Below are 21,485 nucleotides of genomic sequence, written 5' to 3'. Positions count from 1 at the left end.
CGGTGCAGTCCCGGTGCCGTACCCCCTGCCCGGTGCAGTGCCCCATGCCCGGTGAAGTCCCGGTGCAGTGCCCCATGCCCGGTGCAGTCCCGGTGCCCAGTGCCGTGCCCCACGCCTGCTGCAGTCCCGGTGCAGTGCCCCATGCCCGGTGCAATCCCGGTGCAGTGCCCCATGCCCGGTGCAGTGCCCCATGCCCGGTGCAGTCCCGGTGCCCGGTGCAGTCCCGGTATCGTGCTCCATGGCCGGTGCCGTGCCCCATGCCCAGTGCAGTCCCGGTGCCCGGTGCAACCCCGGTGCCGTACCCCATGGCCGGTGCCGTGCCCCATGCCCAGTGCAGTCCCAGAGCCAGGTGCCGTCCCGGTGCCCGGTGCCGTCCCGGTGCCGTCCCGGTGCCCGGTGCCGTGCCCGACCCGCGGTCCCGACCCGCCGCCAGGGGGCGCCGCCGCGCTCTCCCGCAAGCGCCGCTCGGCGGTTGGCGCCGGGGACCCCTCGGCTCCTTCCGGAGCCGCTCGGGCGAGGGGCGTGGCTCCGATCGCTGCCGGCGGCCTAGGGAAAGGGGCGGGGCCGCAGAGGCTTCGGGTAAGTTCGTCCCTCTCCGGCTTCTGTCGGGTCTTTCCGGGGCGGGTTCGGGCCGTTCCGGCGGCGTTCGGGCCCTTTCCCAGGCTGCCGCCGGGCTGAGAGGCAGGAGCGGGCTGGAGCCGAGCGGCGGCGGATGGGGCCGGCGGAGAGGTGGGACGGGGACCGGGACGGGGACGGGGGAGAGGGAGGCCGGGACCGGGAGAGAGGGGAGCCGGGATCGGACCCAGGGCCTGGCGGGCGGGCGGGCTGGCTGGCGCCGGGACCTGCCGTGAGCGCGGCCCCTCAGCGTGAGGCCCCCCCGCCCCGGGTGGGAGCACCTCGCCGGGCCCCCCCCCCTCCCGCCCACGGGCCGAACCTCTGTCCCTTCTCCGGGGACAGCACCGGGGCTGTCCCCGTCCCCCTCCCGGTGGTGTCAGCGCAGGGTGCTCCGCTGCCAGGGCAGTGTCACCCCCCCCCCCCCCCGGGCCGTGCCACCCCCGGGCTGGCCCTGTGTCGTGTGTGTCGTCGTTCCCCCCCAGCCTGAGGTGCCAGGGCAGGTCCCCTGTGCCAGAGCTGTGTCCCCTCCACCGTGGTGCCAGGGCTGTCCCTGTCCCCTCCCTGTGCAAGGGCTGTGCCCCCCATCAACCCCCCCCCCCCCCCAGTCTATCTCCATTGCCAGCACGGGGATCTCTGTGCCATTCCCCCTGCAGTGGTGCCAGGGCAGGGACACCCCCACCCCCCCCTTGGCAGGGTGCAGCCCCCATTGCCAGGGGTCCTGAGCCCCCTCTTTGCGTGACAGAGCCGGAGAAAAGCAGCCTGTCAGGGCTGGGTGGCTCCAGCCTGGGGGCTGAGGGCTTGGACCCACCGCCGTCCCCCCTCCCCTGCCCCGGCTGCGGTTTGGTCCCACCACGGTTTTACCCCAGCAGACCCCAGGTTGGGGCCGGATGACCCAGGGATGCGCCTGTCCGGCTGGATGTGTTGGAGTCCAGCCTGGGGGTGGCTGTGGCTTTGTTGGCTCTAGGCACAGTTGCCCCCAAACCCTGGCTCTGGGACGGTTGGCCAGGCCACCTCTTTCCAGTGAGGTTTGTGCTCCATGTCTCTCCCAATCCTGGGGACGTTTCTCAGCCCCTTGAAGGGGAAGCTTCTCATGGTCACGTACCTCCGAAACTGAGGGTCTGTGTTCAATGGGAAATAAAACCTGGGGGGGGAAACCTGTCTACAGTGAGCTCTGCGAGAGCTGCGAAGAGCTGGAGCGGCACCAGCATTGCGCCTTTCGGCACCCGTGCCCAGCGCGGCAGAGGAATGGCTGCCTCTCCTCCCCATTAATGCGTGGCTTTTATTTCCCGAGTAGCTCTTAGAGTCACTGGGGAACTGGCCCTGTGACTTTCTCTGTGAGAGCAGAGAATGGAGACAGCTGAGTAAATATAGCCTAAATCACTGCTTTCCTGGCCATTCCCCCGCCCTTCCCTAACATGCGAAGGGCTGGTGTGTCCCCGAGGCTGGGTTGGCCTCTGCTCCAGTCATCGACTCTTCCATGATGTGGGAAAGTCCAAGCCATGGTTTGGTTTCTTTGGTGACTCTCTTCTCTGACGTGGGCAGATCGTGCTTCAATCTGCCTGTGTGGTTTGCGGCGAGGCTTCTGTCCTAAAGGTGATTGCTGCCCCAAACCCTCGGGTTTTCACTCGTAGAACAAGGTTTTAAGCACGCAGGAAAATCCTTTCTGCCCGCAGTTGGGTCTTGCTGGACAAAAGCTCTGGGTTGGAAGAGAAACCACAGCTCAGCTGGAATGCGGCGAGGAGCAGAGTGGTTTGCGGAGCCAGTTTGGAGCCGTGTCAGAGCGCCGGCGCTTTGCTCTGAGTGCTGGGGTGTGTTTACAATGAAAAAGAGTATTTATAATATTGAGGGCTCTTTTGATTCCTCTGGGAATATCTGGAGCTGCAGCTTGGAGCTAAAGTAATCAAGTAATGGAAGATAAAAAGCAAACAGGGGAAGGGACAGTGGATTTCTCAAGTTGGAAGGTCTTGCTTCTCTCAGCCAATATCCAAATAATGCTGGTCTGCTAACATGGTTGCTTCTCATCTTGTAGGTTACTTCATGTGATTGCTGCATTGTGCAGAGCTGCTAAGAAATAGTCATATAAATTCCAAATACCCCGGGGAATGTGATTTTAAGCAGATAAGTTAGCAAGAGCAGTTGGATATTTTTTTATTTTTTTTTTAATGGACTCAGTTTTTTTAGAACTGTAATTTTTGAGGGAAGTAGCTGAAATACAGCTCCTGGGTTTATTTCTGAAAAAAGTCCCTAAACCCAGCCCCATGAATGCTCCTAAAATGGAAGTAGTGCGTTCTTGCTGCTTGGGGGCTGGTATAAAGGGAGCCTGGAGTGAAGCAACAGCGCTGGTATAGGGTGCTTGGTCCTTCTCTGCTTGGTGTGGGTGTGTAAAAGTCTCCAGCCAAGTAAAAGGCTCTTGCAGGGAGGAGGAGAAAGTCCCTGAGGTGGGTGAGACAGGACAGGCTTCAACTGAAGCAAGAATGTCCGATGTCAGGAGAAGCCTCCAGACAGTAAGAGAAGCCTTGGAGTAGGTCTGCAGATTGCCTGAGGTGCTCTCAGACTGTCCAGCCTTTGAGGAGGAGGTTGTTGAGACCTCCAGACGCCTCTCAAAAACGAGGTAGGTATCGGTTATGCCAAGGCAGGGATTTATGAGGCTCCTCAGGTCTCTGCTAACCATAACATTTACGTTTTCAGTGAAATGCTTCAGATATTCCTTCACTTCCTTGGGCTTCAGTGAATAAAGCAAAATATTTAATGAAACTCAAGTCTGAGCAGCAAATGCTCTGTATCCGGGCAAAGGGCAGCTGGTGGCCATGGGCAGGATGATGCTGCTCCTTAGGCTCTGTTGCCAGCTGCGTGGGAAGCATTTCTTGGTGAGAAAAGAGGTGAAAATGGCCTCGGCTGCCCCATGCCTCTGCTGCAATGTGGTCGCTCTCAGGACAGCAGGCCTGGCTTGGGCACGACTTATGGCGTAACTCGCCTCCTCTGCCTCTTTTCCCTCTTTGGAGGGAAATACCAGCTGGCTTGGCAGTGTCGTAGCCCTTGCCAATCTGGGAGCATGAGCCCCCGGCATGGCTCCGGCTCTCCCCGCTCCTCTGGCTGCTTCCCTGGGGGCAGCTGGTGGACTGTGTCCAGCTCCGCTTCCCGCCCGCACCAGTTCCCTGCGGGCTTGCCCGGCTCATTCCTCCGCAGGTCGTCGTGGCGTTGCCACCTCCGCCGTGGCCTCGCTTGTAGCTCAAGCCTTGCGAGTCGTCGTTCAGGCTTTTCGGCAGGGCTGGGGAGGGAGCCGGCCTGGGAAGCTGCCTGGGATCGCGGGGAATTGCTGTGCTGTTTGTCCCAAATTATAAACCAGGGGTTGCCAAGCCCTTGCCCTCTCTGCCCCGGTGCTGCTCGGTGTTTTGGCTGCCTGTGGACGCAGTGTGACCCACGGCGTGCTCGGCACTGCCGGCTTCTGCTACTCCGATGGGGCCGGCAGAGCTGCCCTGGCTGTGTAGGTCAGAAAGACTTGATGCAGCAGCAGTTGTCACGATAGGCCACGATGTGGCAGGCAGTTCCGTGTCCGTTTTTATTTCCATCCCTAGTTGCATTGTCCTATTTTCTCCCTTTAATAAAGGAAAGATTTGTTCTCATTGTTTGTAACCCATTAACATGTAGCGTTTTGCAGTTCAAAACTTGCTTTGGTGGTTTTTTGCTCGCTAAGGATCTGATGTAACTTGGAAAGGTTTGAGCTGTGTAGATTGTTGTAGGCATATTCTTCTTTTAAATATTTTTATGTGTTCTTTCGCCTCACTGGAGGGAAAGTAACGCTCAGTCTCGCTTCAAGTCAAGCTGCACTTTGAACTGCATTTGGAACTGGGTTAAAAAGCACAGGAACCACATTTAAAACGTTAAGATGCTTTTATTTATGTGCTGGGCACACACAAAAAGACTCGTAATGTGTTTTTTGTTTCAAACCGATGTATTAAACAAAGAAAGTATTGACAGCAGTTAATGAATCGAGGGATTGTTTCTGGGCACTGAGATAGATTTACCAAAGGTATTTAGATGTCTGATGCATGGGATTTTCAGAGCAGCCTAAGCAAAGTGCTCGCCAGCACAGACACACGAGGTTCCTCTCGGAGAGCTGAGCGAACCTGGAGCCAGGCCCAGCCGAAATCTTTTGGCAAGCTGCTCCCTCTCTCCTGCGCTCGGAGGTGTGCTTCCAGCCGACAGGCTCGTGCGTGTCCCAGGCTCTCGGCGCTGCCTTCCCCAACTCGCCTTCCCTCCGAAGAGCTGTTTAAGGGCTTTGAGAAGTGTGCATTCCCTCTCTCCAAAGACACTCCGATTCGGTCAGCTGCTCTCTGTGGGGTGCAGAGCTTTTCTGACTGGCGGCTGCCATCCTGCACACGCAGCTTAGCCTGGGAAGCCGCTCACTGGGTCCACGGCAGGACAGAGGACAAGTCTTTAGCCTGGAGAGGATGGTGCCGGCATTAGCCGTGCTCATTTGGGTTTCCTGGGTGGCTCCTCACCCGTGTTCATGGGCTTTTGATCCCCACATGGGCTGAGTGCGGGGAAGGCAGGTGAGGCTGCTTCCAGGACCAGGCTGGCTCTAAGTTATCTGTATTTTTTCACGTGTCCAGTGACCCGCTGGGACGTGGAGAGCAAGGTGGCACAGAGCTGCACATCTGCGTTCCCGCCGCAGGGAAGGAGGCTGGAAGGAGTCGACGGAGCAGGAGCTGCGGGACCTGCTCTTTGGAGACACTCGGTGCTCCGGAGCAACACTCTCCTCTTCCCACCCCTCCACGCAGATCTGCTTTTAAAAGCTACTGAACGAGTTTGCCAGGGCTGAGTGTTTTGTCCTTCCAGCCTCTTCAGCTGCACCAGCATGTCTGAGGCGCCTGGAGTCGGGGCTGGGATCTGCGGGTGGAAGCTGGGGAGGTGCCTTTGGGGGAGCATCGACCCCGCTGGGTTTGGGCTCCGTTGCCTCTGGGTGCGTTACAGGGTCTGTCCGCTCCGTGAGGAGTGGGAGCTGCCGGCGCCTTTCCCAGCAGACAGTGGCCGCTCGGGCCCCTGGCAGTCAGACATTGCCCCCGGTGCTGCCATCTCGGCTCCGTCAGACCCTGACAGGCAGCGTTCAGAGGGGCGAGCGGCAGGCAGCGAGCCTGGTCATAAATCTCTCTTTATGCTCTGGATTATGAAGTAATATTTTCCTGGCCGGGGCCAGTTGGATTGGGGAAATGCGGGCTCCGCTGCGAGTTCCCTGCGGCTGCCATCCCAGCGTGGTGGGAGCTTGCACGGCAGCTGTGCTGGGTTGTACTGCTTCTCCCACAAACACCCCCTGTCCTCAGGGTCTCTCCATGAGTCCTGCAGCCTGGTTTTACTCCTGGAGCTCCAGAGAAGCTCTCCAGTGACCCGGATCAGGCTCAATCCTGGCTGCAAGTGTCTTACCTCCCTGAGGGCAGTGCCTGCTCATTCATGGCAAAGACAGCCCAGCTGGGACGCTTGCCCGAGCTCGGGCAACCAGCGCGGGCTCTGGCTGCTGCACAGGTTTCATGTGCCATGGCCTCTTTGTGCCTTTCTTCTTTGTCAAGGGAAGGAGCCCTCAGCGTGGTGCTGGGCTGGAGAGCCTGCCTGCAGAGAGGTGAAGCTGGCTTCCCTGAGGGGACTCGCACCAATCTCAGACTTTCTGGTAGCGTGCAGGGGCGGTAGCATGTGCAGGAGGGAAGCGGGGGGGGCTTGTAGCTGATGTGAACCGTAATGTGTTTCTGGCCCAAAAGGGTTATTTTGAAATACTGCAGATCACCAACGCTAGTGCCTCTCGCAGAGTCCAGCCAGCGGTCGGTCGGAGCAGCCTTGGCTTCGTGCCGTGCTTGGTTGTGCATTGACCCCGCCGGGAAGGGTGCCCTGGCTCCCTTTGCCTCCTCGCCTCCCTCTGCAGAGGCTCCGGCAGCCCTGAGAAGCGCCTTCCTGCTCACTAATAGTTTTCAGATGAGACTCAAGTGTTTGAGCTGGGTTTGGTGGTTTCTGGGCCAAAACAGCTCAAGCAGTGTTTCAGCAGGCCTAGGGTGTCCCTGGGAAGGCTGGTTTCTGGCTGCCCTGGTGCCTTGTAGGTCCGGTCCTTGGTTGCATGCCGTGGCTGCGGGAACTGGAACGCTGGGATTTGCCTGGGGGAGGTGGAAAACTCGCCTGTGTGGCCGGGAGGGGATGGAAAAGAGGACGTGCCCAGCTGGTGGGAATGCCCCAGCTCATACATCCCTTCCAGAACATGTTAGAACCTAGGTTTATTCTTTTTGGTGGATTTCTGGGCAGGGCAGGCAGCATATTCTTCAGTTTCTCTCTGAATAGCTGAAAGGCAGTTAGCAGTTCTAAGTAGACTTGAAGGCTTCTAAAGGTTGGGTTTTTTTAACTCCTCTCACCTCCCTCTCTGTGAAAAGAACCCATGCCTGCACTTGATGCTGCTGCTGCTTTTGAAAAGTTCAAAAATTTACTTTGCTCAGAGCAAAGCTTTGAAGTGCTGCTCTGTGGGAATGGCAAAGCATCTCAAAAGCCTTTTGCTGAAAGCTTGGTTAACCTACCTTTGTGGGCAGCTACCTTCAGAAAATGACTTTGTGGGGGATTGCATGGGGAGATGTAAAGGTGAACTGTGAAATTTAATCGATTTAACAAGGAAAGGTTAAATCTGTTTGTTTTGCTGCTATTCAGAGCCTCCAGCTGGTGGTTGCAGGGTCACCCTTTTCTGTTTGCAAAAGTTCTGCATAAAGGCTGTTTTGTCCTGCTTGTTGTCTTGTTTGCATAAGTGCTGCGAGGAGGGTAAGCTGAAGAAGCAGGAGCGAACCTCTTTAAGATGCAGAGCTGGTGCCTGACTGTAGCAGAGAGGAGGTGGCATTCCTGCCCACAGCCGCTGGCTCTTCTCTTGCTTTTGGGAGTGTAAATTGGTATTAGCGTGTTCTGGTTGGATCCAGGGCTCAGCATCAGCTGGTTGGTAGGAGAGAAACGAGTCCTGCCTCTCTCAGCTACTCAGATGAACCCCTACTTTGAATGTTGGCGTCTCAGGAGGGTGTGGGGTGCCTGGCTGTGCAGTGACAGGTCTTCTTCTCTTTGCAGGCACTGGGAAGGGAGACGTAGCATGCTACGCCGTTCTGGGCTGGAAGCCTGCTGTGCTTTTGCCCCCTGGACTCCAAGAAACCTGCTTCTTTTTTGGTGAAGCGGACCCTGATCTCCTGTTTCTTTGTTGCATGCCCGCTCACAAGTGCTGGATTATGTTTGTCTCCTTCTCCCTTTGCTCCATAATTTGGTTGAATCGTGGTTTCAAGCTAAGGAAAAGGGGCTGCACCTAAGCGCACTGGGGCACCCGTACCAGGCACCTGGGGTGCTGGTTCATGCAGAGACATTCAGAGTGCTGATGGGGGAGAGCTGCCTCTGAGATCCCTTCAATCCTGCCCGAAACGCACTGCCTTACTCTTCAGAGCCCTTCTCCCCACGGCAGAAAGAATGGGCAGCACCGATGGGTTCCAGTACCGTGCGCTCTACCCCTACCGCAAGGAGCGTGAGGAGGACATTGATCTGCTGCCTGGGGACATCCTGGTGGTGAGCAAGGGGGCCCTGCAAGCCTTGGGCTTCAAAGACGGGGATGAGCAGACCCCCAATCAGATCGGGTGGATCCTGGGCGTCAACGAGCGAACCAAGCAGAAGGGCGACTTTCCCGGCACGTACGTGGAGTACGTGGGGCCTGTGAAGATCTCTGTCCCTTCTCATCGGCCCCGAGTGCAGAGACCCCTGCCCGCAACGCCGGGGGCCAGCGGCTGCCGGCTGCAGGATGCTCTGGAGCAAGGTAAGCCCTGCTGCGTGCCGTGTTGCTGCGGGAGACCTCCGCTCCCAGCGTGCGATGGGTGAGGGAGTGTGAGTGGCTTTGCAGGACAGCGGTGAAGCCCTTGGCTCGGTAGCACTGCATTGTCCCCACCGGCAGCAATGCAGTCGAGTTGCCTGGGGCTTGTGGGCTCAGTACTGGCCGAGAGAAAAGCACGTTGTTCCCCCAGTTTATCAATCTGCTTAGCAGATTTTTGGGGCGAGCCTTGTCCCGCTCTTACCTCTCCGAGATCCTTCTCCTTCTCTGGCCCATGACCAGCCATGATCCCCATGGTCCTTGGTTCCTTTCCCTGCTCCGCTGAGGGTTTTGCCCTGCTCCCTCCCTTTAGGAAAAAGTCCTGACCTCTCCCAACCACCTCCCTGCCTCGGCCTCTGGAGCGCTCAGGGCATTGCTCCCTGCCAAGAGCCGCTCAGCCCCGCTGAGACACACAATTACTTGTCTCTGGGCAAGAGGAGAAAAGTCAGGGTCTAAAAGAGTACTTCTGAGAACTGCAGCTAATTGCTTGTCTGCCTGGCACCCGTCCCTCCCCGCGGATGGCAGAGCTCTCGCTGGGGCTGGGCAGCCGCCCTCGGGCAGGGCTTGGGCTGCTCCGCACCTGCGGCTGCCTCCCAGCCGGCGCTGGGCTTGGCACGGACCTGGTCCGGGAGCTGGGAGAGCCGCCGTGCCTCAGTGCTGCCTGTAGCAGCTGCCTTATCTTTGCCTATTTTTTTTTGCTCCCAGGCATATGAACCCTGTGGCAGGGGCTCAGCAGCCCCCGGGTGCTTTGAGACAGCAAATAGGGGTGATAACCACACTTTGCCTTCCCATGCCTTGCAGAAGACCTTGTGCTTGTGGGCATGGGAGGAGTAGGGTCAGAAGCAGGAGGTGGTGGGCATCGAAGCACACTCCCAGCTGGCAGTCCTGCGTCCTCCTCGTCCCTCTCTGCCTGGGAGCCACGGCTGTCCCATCAGATGCTTCTAGCTGTGTGAAACCTCTCTGGGGTCTTAAGGAATGGAAAGGAGCCCCTGTCTCAGAAACCAGGGTGGTGGGACTGGGGCAGCTCCCTGCAGCTGCCTCCCAAGCTCTCGCTCCGGGAGCCGGAGAGGCGGCCCCAGGAAACGTCTCCGCAGGGTGGGAACGTGACCGGGCCATGCGTTTGGGTTGGCAGCAAGAGCTGCTGACCTGAGTCATCCCACTCGCAACCTGCCTTTCCAAGAAAGCAGCTCCTCTTGGGAGCCTGGGACATGCTCTGCGGTGGATGCGGCGACCTTGCCTGCATCCAGCCTTGTGCTCCCTCGGGGGCTGTATTTATGCCTTCGTGGGCTCTCCTCTTCTTCTCAAGCGCGGCTTGGTGGAGGTGTGTCTGGGTGGTCAAAGCCGCTGCCCTGCACAGGGGTGGGGATCATTGGGATGCGGAAGAAGATACGTGCTAAAGCTCCTGACACACAGAAAAGACGCGGTTGGGAAAGAAACCAAAAGCCAGCCTGTCTGCATCCTGTCCGGTGCTGGAGCAGAGTGAGGGTCAGGTACCAGGGCACATGAGGGGGTGCCAGCCCTGTCCCCGGTGGGTGCATCCCCACGGCCAGCCTCCACCTTGGGCACAGCTGGCGCCTGCAGGGTGGCAATTCAAATGCCCAAAGCCATTTTACACGCAGCCTGCTGGGATGCTGGTGCGGAGACACGTTTTTGCAACCGAGAAACTGTATTTAAGCCAAGCCCATGTTATTTCTTCGTGGTCTGCACTTTGGGAGGTGCAGAGATGTCTCCTGGCTGCCCCACAAAGCTTATACTGGTGGCGTTTCTGCCGTGTTTCCCGGGTCCTGCCCTGGCTGGCAGGGATCCCTTAGCCCCCCGGTGTCACACGTGGAGCAGGACCAATGCCACAGCTGTCACGCAGCCCAGGAGCAGGGCTAGCCCCGCAGAGCATCGAGACTCAGCGCTTTCTGCCGGTGAATTTACGAGCTGCCGGTGTTTGCCTTCCGCAGAGAACACGAGCGGAAAATGTGGCTTGGAAATATTTCCGCAGCTGCCCCGGCCGTGCTGTGAGCGGCCTTGTTCACGGCAGCCCAGCCTGGAGGGCCCGGCAGGCTTGGGAGCCGCTGCTGGCTCCGGCACAGGCTGCCTGATAAAAAAAGGCAAGCTGCTGCCTGCTGAAGCAGCACATTCCCGGCTGGGCCACGTGGGCAGCACCAGTATTTACTCTCCCTTCAGCCCTTCCCAAGGGTCAGGCTCGGAGCTGCCAGCCTGGCAGCTTTCCTGCAGCTTCCCTACCCTGACCAGCACCATCCTGAACCCTTTCCTGTGCCCAGGGGCTCTCTCTGGTGGGGGGATCACCCCCCCCCCCAGCAGCACAGACCCTTGCAGAACCGCTGGGTGCCTGCCCCATTTACTCCCCTTTTCCGTGGCTGCACCGACACGAGCTGTTTCACCTCCCCGCGAAGCCGTGGGTGCAGGAGGCTCAGCCGGGTGCGGAGTTTCAGCTTGCCGCACCTCGTGGCGAGACCACACTGGGCGAGTTCGGGTCAGATCCGTGACAACAGAGCTGCGTTTCGCAACGGGCAACAGATTTTTGGCTCTGCCTCCCTGCAGAGCGGAGCGTGCTGGGTATCCTCGCCGACCGTGGGCTCCCCAGGGTCTGCCCGGTGCTGTGGAGCGGCCCCAAGGAGCCTCCTGCACCGGCTGGTGCTCAGTTGGAAGCGAAACGGAGCCTGGCACCGCTCATCCTTCGGCAAACCTCCCGCTGGCAGCTCTCCGGCCGGGCCTGCGTGCTCCTGCCCCGGCATGCGTCACCCCTCCGGCACGGGGAAAGGGGGGTGCCCAGAGCTGGGACCTCAAGATCTTCTGGAAGTGGCAGCGAAATGTCACCCGATGTAGGGCTGTAGATCCCCCAGAAAGGGGGGGACCCCGGTCCTGTGCCGCGGGCTGTCCGCACCCTGTAACAGCTTGCACGGAGGCTGTGGGCTCGCGGGGAGGGGGAGGCAGAGGGCTGGTTTCCATGTTAAACGAGCAATCAAGGGCAGGAATTTGCTGACATGGCGTTCTGTCTGAATCGCTGGATTAATCACAGCTCACCACCGCGGGCGAGCTCCCTAGCCGTGCTCCTCCGTCAGCCCTGCGCAGCCCCTGTGCTGGGCAGGGACTGAAACCGGCCTGAGCTCCAGGAGCCCTGGTAACCCCTGTGCTCCCTGCCCAGGGTGCCAGGGTCCCCAGGGAGACAGACTCTGCTTCCTTGCCTCTTGCAGGGAGCAGTAGGGATGCACACACCGTCGGGGGCTCGGAGCAAGGCCGGACTCAACAAGTGCCGTGCTGTTTTCTGGGCCAGCTCACAGGTTCCCTGCAGCCTCTGTGCGGCGTTTGTGTGGGCTGCGGCTTCGCTGCAGGGGCCACGGCTTTCCTCACCCTCGGACGCTGCCTTTGGGAGCAGCGTTGGTTGTGCCCTGGCCTGGTTCCACTGCAGAGCATCTGGTGGGGACTGAGCTGGGGCTGACCCCTTCTCTCCCTCCCTCTCCCCCAGGGTCTCCTCTCCCGGACTTGCAGGAGCAGTTCAGCCCTCCCGAGATTGCACCGCCGCTGCTGGTGAAGCTGGTGGAAGCTATTGAGAAGAAAGGTAAGGGGGGAATGCTGAGCACTGAGGGGCTGATACCTCCCAAAACCCCCCCAGTGAGGGCAGAGGGGGAGGCAGCTGTCTTCAAAAGCTATTGATGTCGGACTGAGCTCCTTGGGACGGGCAGGACACAGCAGCCTGCAGAAGGGGAGGCCCTCCCGCTCCTGCTTGGCTTGAGCTGCTGTTCCCCAGAGCCGAGCTTGACCCCCTGTGCCATCCTGCACAGAGGCCTGGGATGAGGGGGCTGGGTCTGCACGCAGGATGCCTACGTGCCCCGGATGAGTGCTGGAGTTTGGGAAGCACCTCCAGCCCGGATCTGCACCATGGGGGAGAAACGGGGCCACTGAACCGGGTGTCCTGGGGGCCAAGGGGGCTGCGGCAGCATCTGCAGGACATTGGCTTGGACACCACCCAGGCCTGGTTAGCCATGCCGCAGCCGCTGCCCGGCCAGCGCGCGGGTGCCGGGCTGGCACCGAAACGGTGCGCGCGCTGGGAGCTGCGCAACTCACAGCGGTGTCCCCGCTTCCGCAGGGTTAGACAGCGAGATGTTGTACAGGACATCTGGCTCCGAACTGAGGCAAGCGCTGAGAACCGGTAAGAACCAGCTCCGCGTGGTGAGGAGGCGAATCGGCTCAGATGGAGGAGATTAGTGGATGTGACAGCGCCAGCAGTAATGCAATCCAGGCCAAGCTCGCCTGTCCCCGGCAGTTCCTGACTCCCGTCACGCTGCCTGTGGGGCTGGGCCGTCCCCGTCCTGACACGTCCCTGTCTCACGAGGAAGGGATGGGAAAGGGGGGGATTCCTGCCACTGTCCGTGGGCTGGAGCAAAGGGACGCGGCACCGGCTCGGAGACTCGCAGGCCAACAAGTGAACCCCTGTGCTTGTCTCCCGCTGTCTCTTCGGCGTGCCCCACTCTCGGGGTGCTCTGCCGATGGGCTGGCGGAGGCTTCTCTGGCTCTGTCACGCCACTAATAAGCAAGGGAGGATCTTTCAGCTCAGCTTGGTGGCTGGAGCCTTAGCTCCGCTGTGCCAGCGGCTGATGTCTCTGTTGGGGAGCCTTCGGAGCTGTCTGCCTCTCGGCTGGGCTTGGGCCTCATCCAGCACCACGCTGGCTTGTCCCCTTCCAGAGATGTTCTTGCAAACCCCAACTGCGCAGTGCTGTCAGCTCTGGCCACGCCACTTTCGGGACAGGCTTTACGTGCTGTCCTGACAGCCTGCATCTTGGATTCGTGGGACATCGCAGTTCGAGGGAGATGTTTTCCCCGTTGGGTTCGGTGTGTGACTGGTCAGTCTGCACTTGTCTCTACCAGCAGCAGGGAACAAAACTCTCACCCGAGTCATGCGTGCCCTGAATTCCTGTGGCAGGGCTCAGGGCAAAGGGTGTGGGCACCTGAAATGACCTCTACCCCCTCCCCAGGGGGGACCTGCGTGTGATCCCAGAGCCAGCTTATTTCTGGGATGCAGGGGGCACTTCCAGGCATTCTTTGTCATGTGGGCTGCTTGTGTCCCGTGATAGCTGGCTGGGTGGTGTGTGATGGTCTCTGGGATGGGTGCTGGCAGCACCAGAGCTGCTGGCTGGGTGCCTGGTGCTGTGCCTGCCACCCATGGGAAATCTGTGCCCTGGCAGATTGGACCCTGGGTGACCTGGAGCCCTTTGATGTGCACTCCCTGGGCGAGGCGCTGCGAGGCTACCTGCAGGACCTGCCTTCCCCCGTGGTGCCGGTGTCCGTGCACGGAGACATCCTTCGCGTCCTGCAGGGTAAGGGCCTCCCCTGGCCATGCTTGGGAATGGGTGGCGGGGCAGGACGGATGCGTTTGGGGTATTAAAATAAGTCCTGTCCCTATGGGGTCTGGCTCACGGCCCCTGCTGCTGACAGCGCTCCCACGCTGTGACGCGACCGGAGTGTAGAGAGCAGTGCCGGCTGTCCCAGCCCTTCCATCGTGTCTTGGTCTCTCCCCAGAGATCCCACAGCCGGAGAATTGTCGGAAGCAGCTGCTGCTGGCCCTGGAGTCGCCTGCGGTCCCGCTCCAGAACACGCTCACCCTGCAGTTCCTGCTCCGGCATCTGGGGAAGGTATCGCAGCAGGCCGAGAGCAACAGCCTCCACCCTCGCGCCCTGGGAGAGATCTTCGGCCCCCTTCTCCTCCGGCTGCCTGGTGCCAGGTACGTGAGGCTTTTGGGTTCCAGCCGCGTACTGAGCGTTGGCTGCTGTGCCTGCCAGGACAAGGAGTCCAGCCTGTAACAGCAGGTCTGCCCACAGCCCCTGCCTTGTTGCACGTGGGATTAAACTGCTGGCAGCACACAGAGGTGGGACTCAAAGCCAGGGCAGAGCCCTTGCTTCTGTGTCAGCCTGGGATCTGGCAGCTGGGATGAACCAGCTGACCCCGGCTGCCCCTTTGCCTGGGGGGCACGGGAGCAGTGCCAACTTCTCCCCCACAACTGCTGTTCTTACTTGGCTCCTCTCTCCCTGCAGCCCAGAGCTGAGCCCTGACTTCTCTGTGCTGCTTTTGGAGATACTTCTGCAGACGAAGGAGCTGGAGCCGGAACAGTTGCCTCCAGGTACTGAGATGCCCCTTCCCTGGGGCCCAAGGCTCTGGTGTTTGTGCTCCGTGGGTATGGAGTCTCTGCCCCCGTGAGTGGGTTGCCGAGGGCATTTCTGTAGCCCAGCTGTGCCTGGAGGCAGGCTCGAGGCATTTATCTGCTGCTGCAGATGTACCTGGAGCAGCTCCTGGCAGCGTGCCGGCCAACGGGGCTTCCCAGGATGGTCACTGCAGGGAGGGGGACTCAGCGCTCCAAGGGATTGCCTGTGGGGAGCTGGGACTTGGGGTCACCATGCTTCAACCCTCCTTCTCTTACAGCCTTGCCTCCAAAACCACCTAAGCCAAAGCCCAGTGCAGCCAGCTTGGCCAACGGGAACAGCGTGCCCTTGCAGGACGCCGAGTGGTACTGGGGTGACATTTCTCGGTAAGGGGGTGGCTGGCAGCTCACGTCCTGGGTGCCCTGTCCGTGGAGTTATCTAGGGGAGCTCTGGTTGCACCTCACAGGCCGTGACAATCGTGTTCCTTGTAGGGAGGAGGTGAACGAGAAGCTACGGGACACGCCGGATGGTACCTTCTTGGTGCGCGATGCCTCCAGCAAGATCCAGGGAGAGTACACGCTCACACTCAGGTAGGGCGCTGGGGTCCCCTGAGAGCTTCTGCTGTCGGCACGTGTCCTTGTGCTTGCGGCTGCCTGGACACCCAGACGTCAGGCGGGTGTAGGGTGCTGGGGTGGTGATAAGTGCCCTCTCTCTCCTCCCTGCTACAGGAAGGGAGGCAATAACAAGCTTATCAAGATCTTTCACCGGGAAGGGAAGTACGGCTTCTCAGAGCCGCTGACTTTCGGCTCGGTGGTGGAGCTCATCACCCATTACCGGCACGAATCGCTCGCCCAGTACAATGCCAAGCTGGACACCAGGCTGCTTTACCCCATCTCCAAGTACCAGCAGGTGAGGCCTGGGCCGCAGGGATGTGGCTGGCCAGCACAGCCTGAACCAGGGCCATGTTCTCATCCATCCCTGATCCTTTGGTAGATGACAACATCCCACCCCTTCTCCTGTGCTGGGACATTGCTTTGTGGGGTGACAGACATCCTGCAGGGCTGGTTGGGGTTTTGTGGGACCAGCTGCCTTGAAGAAAGGCTGCTGTAGGGCAGGAGCAGGTCCTGACTGAGGCTGTGCGTATGGCAGGACCAAGTGGTGAAAGAGGACAGTGTGGAAGCCGTTGGGGAGCAGCTGAAGGTCTATCACCAGCAGTACCAGGACAAGAGCTGGGAGTACGACCTGCTGTATGAGGAGTACACACGCACTTCCCAGGTACGCAGGCGCTTGCCTTCCCCTTGGGAGCGCAGGCCCCATGGGCTGCCCTGATATCCCCCGATTGCCGCACCGCTGTGCACAGAGGAGAGCAGAGATCGGGCACCCACTGCCCCGTTTGTCTGCTCCGGGACTTGAGGGGACTTCCAAAGAATGGGCTTTGAAGAGGGGGAGATTTGGACTGCAGCAAGGACAGTGCTGCTTTGGGGAGGGGGAAAGAGGGGATGCGAATGGGCAGAAACCTGCCGAAATGCTCCCCTTTCCTCAGCTCTCCCCTCCCTTTTCAGGAGCTGCAGATGAAGAGGACGGCAATCGAGGCCTTCAATGAGACGATCAAGATCTTTGAGGAGCAGTGTCAGACGCAGGAGAAATGCAGCAAGGAGTACATCGAGCGCTTCCGCCGGGAGGGCAACGAGAAGGAGGTGCAACGGTGAGAACACGGAGCGGTGGTGACCTGCCCTGCCTGGGGAAAGGCTCTGGGGGCTGGAAGGATCATCCTGGCCCAGCGCAGAGCCGAGGCATGCGCAATCCTTGTCTCTCCAGAAGCGTGCTGTGGGCTGGAGCTGGCAGGCTGCCTCCTCTGCCTCCCCCACCCTGGCTCACAGCCTAAACCCCCCCCCCCCCTTCTTTCTCCCAGGATCCTCATGAACTCGGAGAAGCTGAAGTCTCGCATCACAGAGATCCACGACAGCAAGATGAAGCTGGAGCAGGACCTGAAGAAACAAGCCTCGGAGAACCGGGAGATCGACAAGCGCATGAACAGCCTCAAGCCAGACCTCATGCAGCTGCGCAAACTGCGAGACCAGTATTTGGTGTACGTAGAGCCTGCCTCCCCAGAGGGCTGGGAGCGGGGCCCTGCTGCCACTCCGGCATGGACCAGGAGCGATCCAGCTAGCTCCTCGAGGGCTTTGGGGCTTGTCGAACCGGCTTGTGGGCTGCTGGGTGCAGGATGGAGCCCTGCAGCATGCAGCCTTGGGGCACGGCAGTCCCTCAAAGGGGACGGCTGCTGCCCTCTGGTGATGGCTGCGCAAGCGGTGTCTGGTCCGGACGCCGCAGGCCGGGCACGCTGCCTGTGCTGAGTTCTGCTTCTCCTTCTCCAGGTGGCTGACGCAGAAAGGTGCCCGGCAGAAGAAAATCAACGAGTGGCTGGGCATCAAGAACGAGACGGAGGAGTGAGTGTCCCTGTTTGGGCGTTGTGGGATGTGGGGGGGCTGCAGGAGCACAGGCTGCGCAGCCGGTTCTGCCTGCTTCGGGGTTGCGGGCAAGTCCCATCTCCCTGCCTGGGAGCTGAGGACATCTTCCCTGCCAGAAGGGGTGATGGCAGCTAGCAGTGTGAGGGGAGATGTGGGGGCCACATGCCGAAACTGAGGGGGTCTGACCCTGCCTGTGCTCGATTGCAGCCAGTACTCCATGATGGACGATGAGGAGGAGCTGCCCCACCATGAGGAACGAACGTGGTACGTGGGGAAGATCAACCGCTTGCAGGCAGAAGAGATGCTGTGCGGCAAGCGGGACGGCACCTTCCTGATCCGCGAGAGCAGCCAGAAGGGATGCTACGCCTGCTCCGTGGTGTGAGTACCCCCGCACGGACGCGGTGGGATGGGGCTGGCAGGGGCTGCGCTCCCACATCGCTCTGCCCTTCTCTCGCCAGATGCTGGAGGCTGGCGGAGGCGTCAGCTGGCAGGCTGGGCTTCCCCGAGGTCTCCCGTCTGCCTCAGCTCCTCCTGCCAGGGCCAGATGTATTTTTGGGCTGCTTCGGTGATGCCCACTTGTGCTCTGCTGTCCCTGTGCCTATCCCAGTGGGTCTCCCTAGCGTGCCGCTGACCTGTGCTGCCTTGTTTCCCTGGCAGGGTGGACGGTGACACCAAGCACTGCGTGATCTACAAAACAGCGACCGGCTACGGGTTCGCTGAACCCTACAACCTCTACGCCTCCCTCAAGGACCTGGTCTTGCACTACAAGCACACGTCCCTGGTGCAGCACAATGACTCCCTGAATGTCACGCTGGCTCACCCGGTCCTTTCCCAGCCACCAGCCAGATGAGCAGCCCGTGCACAACACAGCAGCTGCCTTCAGCTTCTCCCCAGAGCGCTGCTTTCTGGCTCTGGACTCTTGCACCCTGTATAGTTGAGTCTCTGTGCTCCTGCCCCTCCAGAGCCTCTGAGATGTCTGTGACCGTTCCTGATGTCCCTCTTGGTCAGTAGCTGAAACCCGTGTTGGCTGATGGGGCAAAAAGGCTGAGCTGTTGCTTCCCAGTGGGCTCCAGCCTCTAGGAGGCGGGATCCAGTTGTGATTGAATTGCTGGGGGCAAGCACAGCCCCCTGCCCTTCCCCGATAAACAGGTCAGATCCCCTTCTTGCTGGCAGGTCGCCCCACAACGCAACACTGTAGAGCTAGGTTCCCGATTCCTCGGTGCGCTACGGCATCAGTCACCGTCCCGGCCGAGCAGCCGCGAGCGCTGCTCTGAGCAAGGGGCTCCCTGCCTGGATGCCGGAGGAGGAGGAAGAGGAGGAGGCTCTGCTGAATGGTTGAGCGTGTGCATCCTCCACTCTCGCTTCCCTCGGTGATCTTGCAGGCTGAGGTGGTGTCTGGTACGAGGGGTACTGCTCTTCCTGTGCAGAGACTCATTTAAAAGGAGAAACCCCATCCTCAGTGGGGCTTCTCGGCCGAGGTCTCCGCTCTGTGCTGTGCCCCACCTCACCGTCTTGTTCCCTAGTGTCATAACCACCTCTTGAGTGTTGCTGTCTGGGGAGGGAGGATCCGGTTAGCGATGAATCTCTCGCCTTAGTTGTGCCAACTAAGCTGTGAAATCCGTGTTGGTACCCGTGTTTTTCCCGGCAGAATCTATGGGATGCACAGCTCGTTGTTTCCGGCTGTCTTCGGTGAATCTCTGCAAACGTAACCCGTTGAAGCTAACTGTAGCTCTGTAAATACGGTTCTTTTTGTAATCGGCTGCTTACCTAGTACTGGTGTTTGCTGAACTCCCATTATGATATGCAAGCGCGTGGGCAGCAGCTGGCCAGGCTGTTGCAGACTCGGGTCCTGCCAGCTGAAGCAGGAGGGGGCCAAAGTCCGACGCACACTACGAGCCCTACACAAAATGAAGGACCTCTCTGCTGCAGGAGGACGGTATCTCCGCTGGGCCACGGGCCTTAGCGCATAGCAATGTATATGCATGATGTCGAACTATGTACGCAAAGCACTTATAATCATGAGTACTGTATGGGGACTTGGGGTGAAAGAGCTGGGGGTTGCTGTAGTGCTGCCCATCGTAGCTGGCTGGCCCGGGCAGGGATTTGTTGTGAATGAGTTCAGAGGGCTCGAGGGCAACGGAGGTGGTCCTGGAAGAGCTTTAAAAGCCGGACCTGGGCTGAGAGTTGAGGCCGTGGTGGCATGTGCTTTATTGGGTTATCCCGTCTGCCTGGCTTGAAGAAAGCGTTAATTGTTCTCTTGATTTGCCAGAGAGGCTCTTTCCCTTTTGGAGGCTGCGTCCTCAGGACGGGCTGGTGGATGCTGTAGGCTTTGCCGCTTCTGTTTTGTGTTGTGACTCGGGCTCTGCCGAATCTGCAGGGTGCTGTGTGCTCGTGCTCTTCCCGCTGCTCGTGTCCTCGACATGCTGTCTGCATCGGGGACCGCGCTGTCCCTCCTCCCCCTGGTCAGCTCTGTTGCTCGCCTTGCTCTGGGCTGGTCCCCGGATCCTTTTGGATCTGGGATTGCTGGAGCAAACATCCCATTCCTGTTGCTTGTGGCAGCTCTCCTATGCTTGACTGTACAGACCCCATTCCCTGCTTTTCTGCATGCCCTCTCCGGACCCTGGGCTGTGTTTTTTGGTTCTGGTTTGTCGGCGTTTGGCGCTCTGAGGATGCGGGGCAGCGGTGCTGTCCCTGACCCATCGCAGCCCGGGCACACGCTCGGGTGCCAAAGTGCCACGGAAGGGGCAGGCGATAGGTCGGGGGAGCTGTGGGGCACACAGCCGGGGGAAGGCTGCGTTTGGCTTTGGGGATCACTTGGGAAAAGCTGTCGGGGATAGTTAAGGGAATAGTTTGGGCTCAGACATGTGAGAGATAAGAGCACGTGGGAATGGGGCAGGGAGGTCCGGTGCTCATAGCCCTCTCTGCAGAGACCTCCTGGGGTCTGTGGGGTGGCCGGGGGGACCGTGCCAACACCCCAAAGCTTTCTGCCAGGCTCCCGCACCGGTGGCACATTTTCAGCCTGGGGGGACTCTCTGCTGGTCCTGCGCTCGTCCCTGCGCTTCCAGCACATCCCTGCACCACGGGGCAGGCTGCAGGCAGACGGGATCCTCCAGCCGCTCGCCCCACGGGGTCTGCGTCCCCCACCACCACCCCAGCAACGTGAGCTTGGGGCCGGTCCTGCTGGGAAGGTTTGCTCCTGGCTCATGCCAGGGCCTGCCGAGCATCTGGGAGAGTCTCAGTTTCAAGCCATCACCTGTCAACATTTTGCTTGGTGCTCACCCTGGCTCTGCTGGCTGGGGAAATTCCAGCTTCTCTTGACAGCTTTTTTTTTTTTTTTATCCTTTTGGCTGAATTTGTGCTGTTCTCCCCATGCTATCCCTTCCTGCCGCCCAGCCGGAGCCTCTTTCTCCCCAGGAGCGCGGGCAGCTCAGCGTAAGCACGGGGGTCACCGTCACCCCTTCCAGCACTGCCATTCCTGCCCGCCAGCACCCATCACCGTGGCCCATCCCCGACAGGGCTCTGCTCGCAAGTCCAGTGTACAACGAGGAGGAAAATGCCCTTCCCCAGGGCTGCCTTTCCCTGACGGTGCTTGACTTGGCTCCCTAAAACGCAGCTTTTTCCTCGTCTCCCCCTGGAGTGGAAGCCCAAGCCCTGAGCTCCCTGCCTGCAGCGCAGCTCCCTTAAAATAAGCTAGTTGTGATTTGTCCTTTGATGCTTTCGCTCGTGCTGTTCACGCTGCCGGATGAACCCGGTAAGCGCTGTGTTTTGAGGCCCTGGGCTGTGCTTTGCTGCTTGTTGACCCCCCCCGCCGTGTCCCTCAACCGGGTCACGCACCCGCATCCCGTGGGTGCAACGTGGCCGTTCCTGCTCCCCGGGGCACAGCTCGGGTCTTGTCCCTCCGTGTCCCGGCTTGGGACGCTCTACGCTCCCCCGTGTAAACCCCCCCCCACCCCGGAGGGCTCTCGTGCTCTCTTTGTGCTCGGAGAGGATATGGTGGCTGCGTGAGCGCTCCTGAGATTTTTAGTTCCTAGGTATATGCAATAATAAATAACTTGCCACTTCAGCTGTTCATTACCAGCAGTAGTTCTCTATGCTCTTTCTGTTGATGTTTACTAATGTAAACCCAGTATTTGTTACTGTAAGAGGATTTTTGTACGGTACTTCAAAAAAACCCACAAAAAAAAAAAAAAAAAAAAAGAAAGAAAGAAACAGAATTAATGAAACGGCTGTGGGGGTTTCTGTGGGAGGGGTGTTACGCTGGAGGAGGAGAGGGGTTTGGGGCTGTTCCCCAGCTCTTGGGCTGGGTGCAGGATGCGGCCCATGGCCCAGCTGGTGCTGGGCTGCGCCAGGACTCTGCTCCCCGGGGTCTTGCAGGACTGGGGCACACGGAAGCCAGCCCCG

At 59.8% G+C, this 21,485-nt stretch overlaps 1 protein-coding gene across 3 annotated transcripts; it reads left to right on the top strand.

The window, feature by feature from the left end:
• Positions 1-598: 598 nt before the first annotated feature.
• PIK3R2 (phosphoinositide-3-kinase regulatory subunit 2) lies at positions 599-21,287 on the top strand. 3 transcript variants are annotated; one of them, XM_030034048.2, is made up of 16 exons: positions 599-729; positions 7,693-8,419; positions 11,949-12,041; positions 12,570-12,632; positions 13,666-13,797; positions 14,000-14,201; positions 14,512-14,597; positions 14,897-15,002; positions 15,108-15,206; positions 15,345-15,525; positions 15,766-15,891; positions 16,179-16,321; positions 16,529-16,705; positions 16,992-17,063; positions 17,292-17,462; positions 17,742-21,287. In XM_030034048.2, the coding sequence occupies exons 2-16, from the start codon at positions 8,080-8,082 to the stop codon at positions 17,932-17,934; spliced, it is 2,184 nt and encodes a 727-aa protein (XP_029889908.1). In that variant the 5' UTR covers positions 599-729; positions 7,693-8,079; the 3' UTR covers positions 17,935-21,287. The 3 variants fall into 3 exon arrangements, with proteins under 3 accessions (XP_029889908.1, XP_040984060.1, XP_029889910.1); XM_041128126.1 differs by lacking the exon at positions 599-729 and adding an exon at positions 2,882-3,226; XM_030034050.2 differs by lacking the exons at positions 599-729; positions 7,693-8,419 and adding an exon at positions 11,404-11,763.
• The last annotated feature ends 198 nt before the right edge of the window (positions 21,288-21,485 follow it).

Source organism: Aquila chrysaetos, chromosome 12, assembly GCF_900496995.4.
Source record: "Aquila chrysaetos chrysaetos chromosome 12, bAquChr1.4, whole genome shotgun sequence".
Lineage (NCBI taxonomy): Eukaryota > Metazoa > Chordata > Aves > Accipitriformes > Accipitridae > Aquila > Aquila chrysaetos.
Note: the sequence above shows the minus strand (reverse complement) of the source record. Positions and strands in the feature narration are given on the sequence as shown.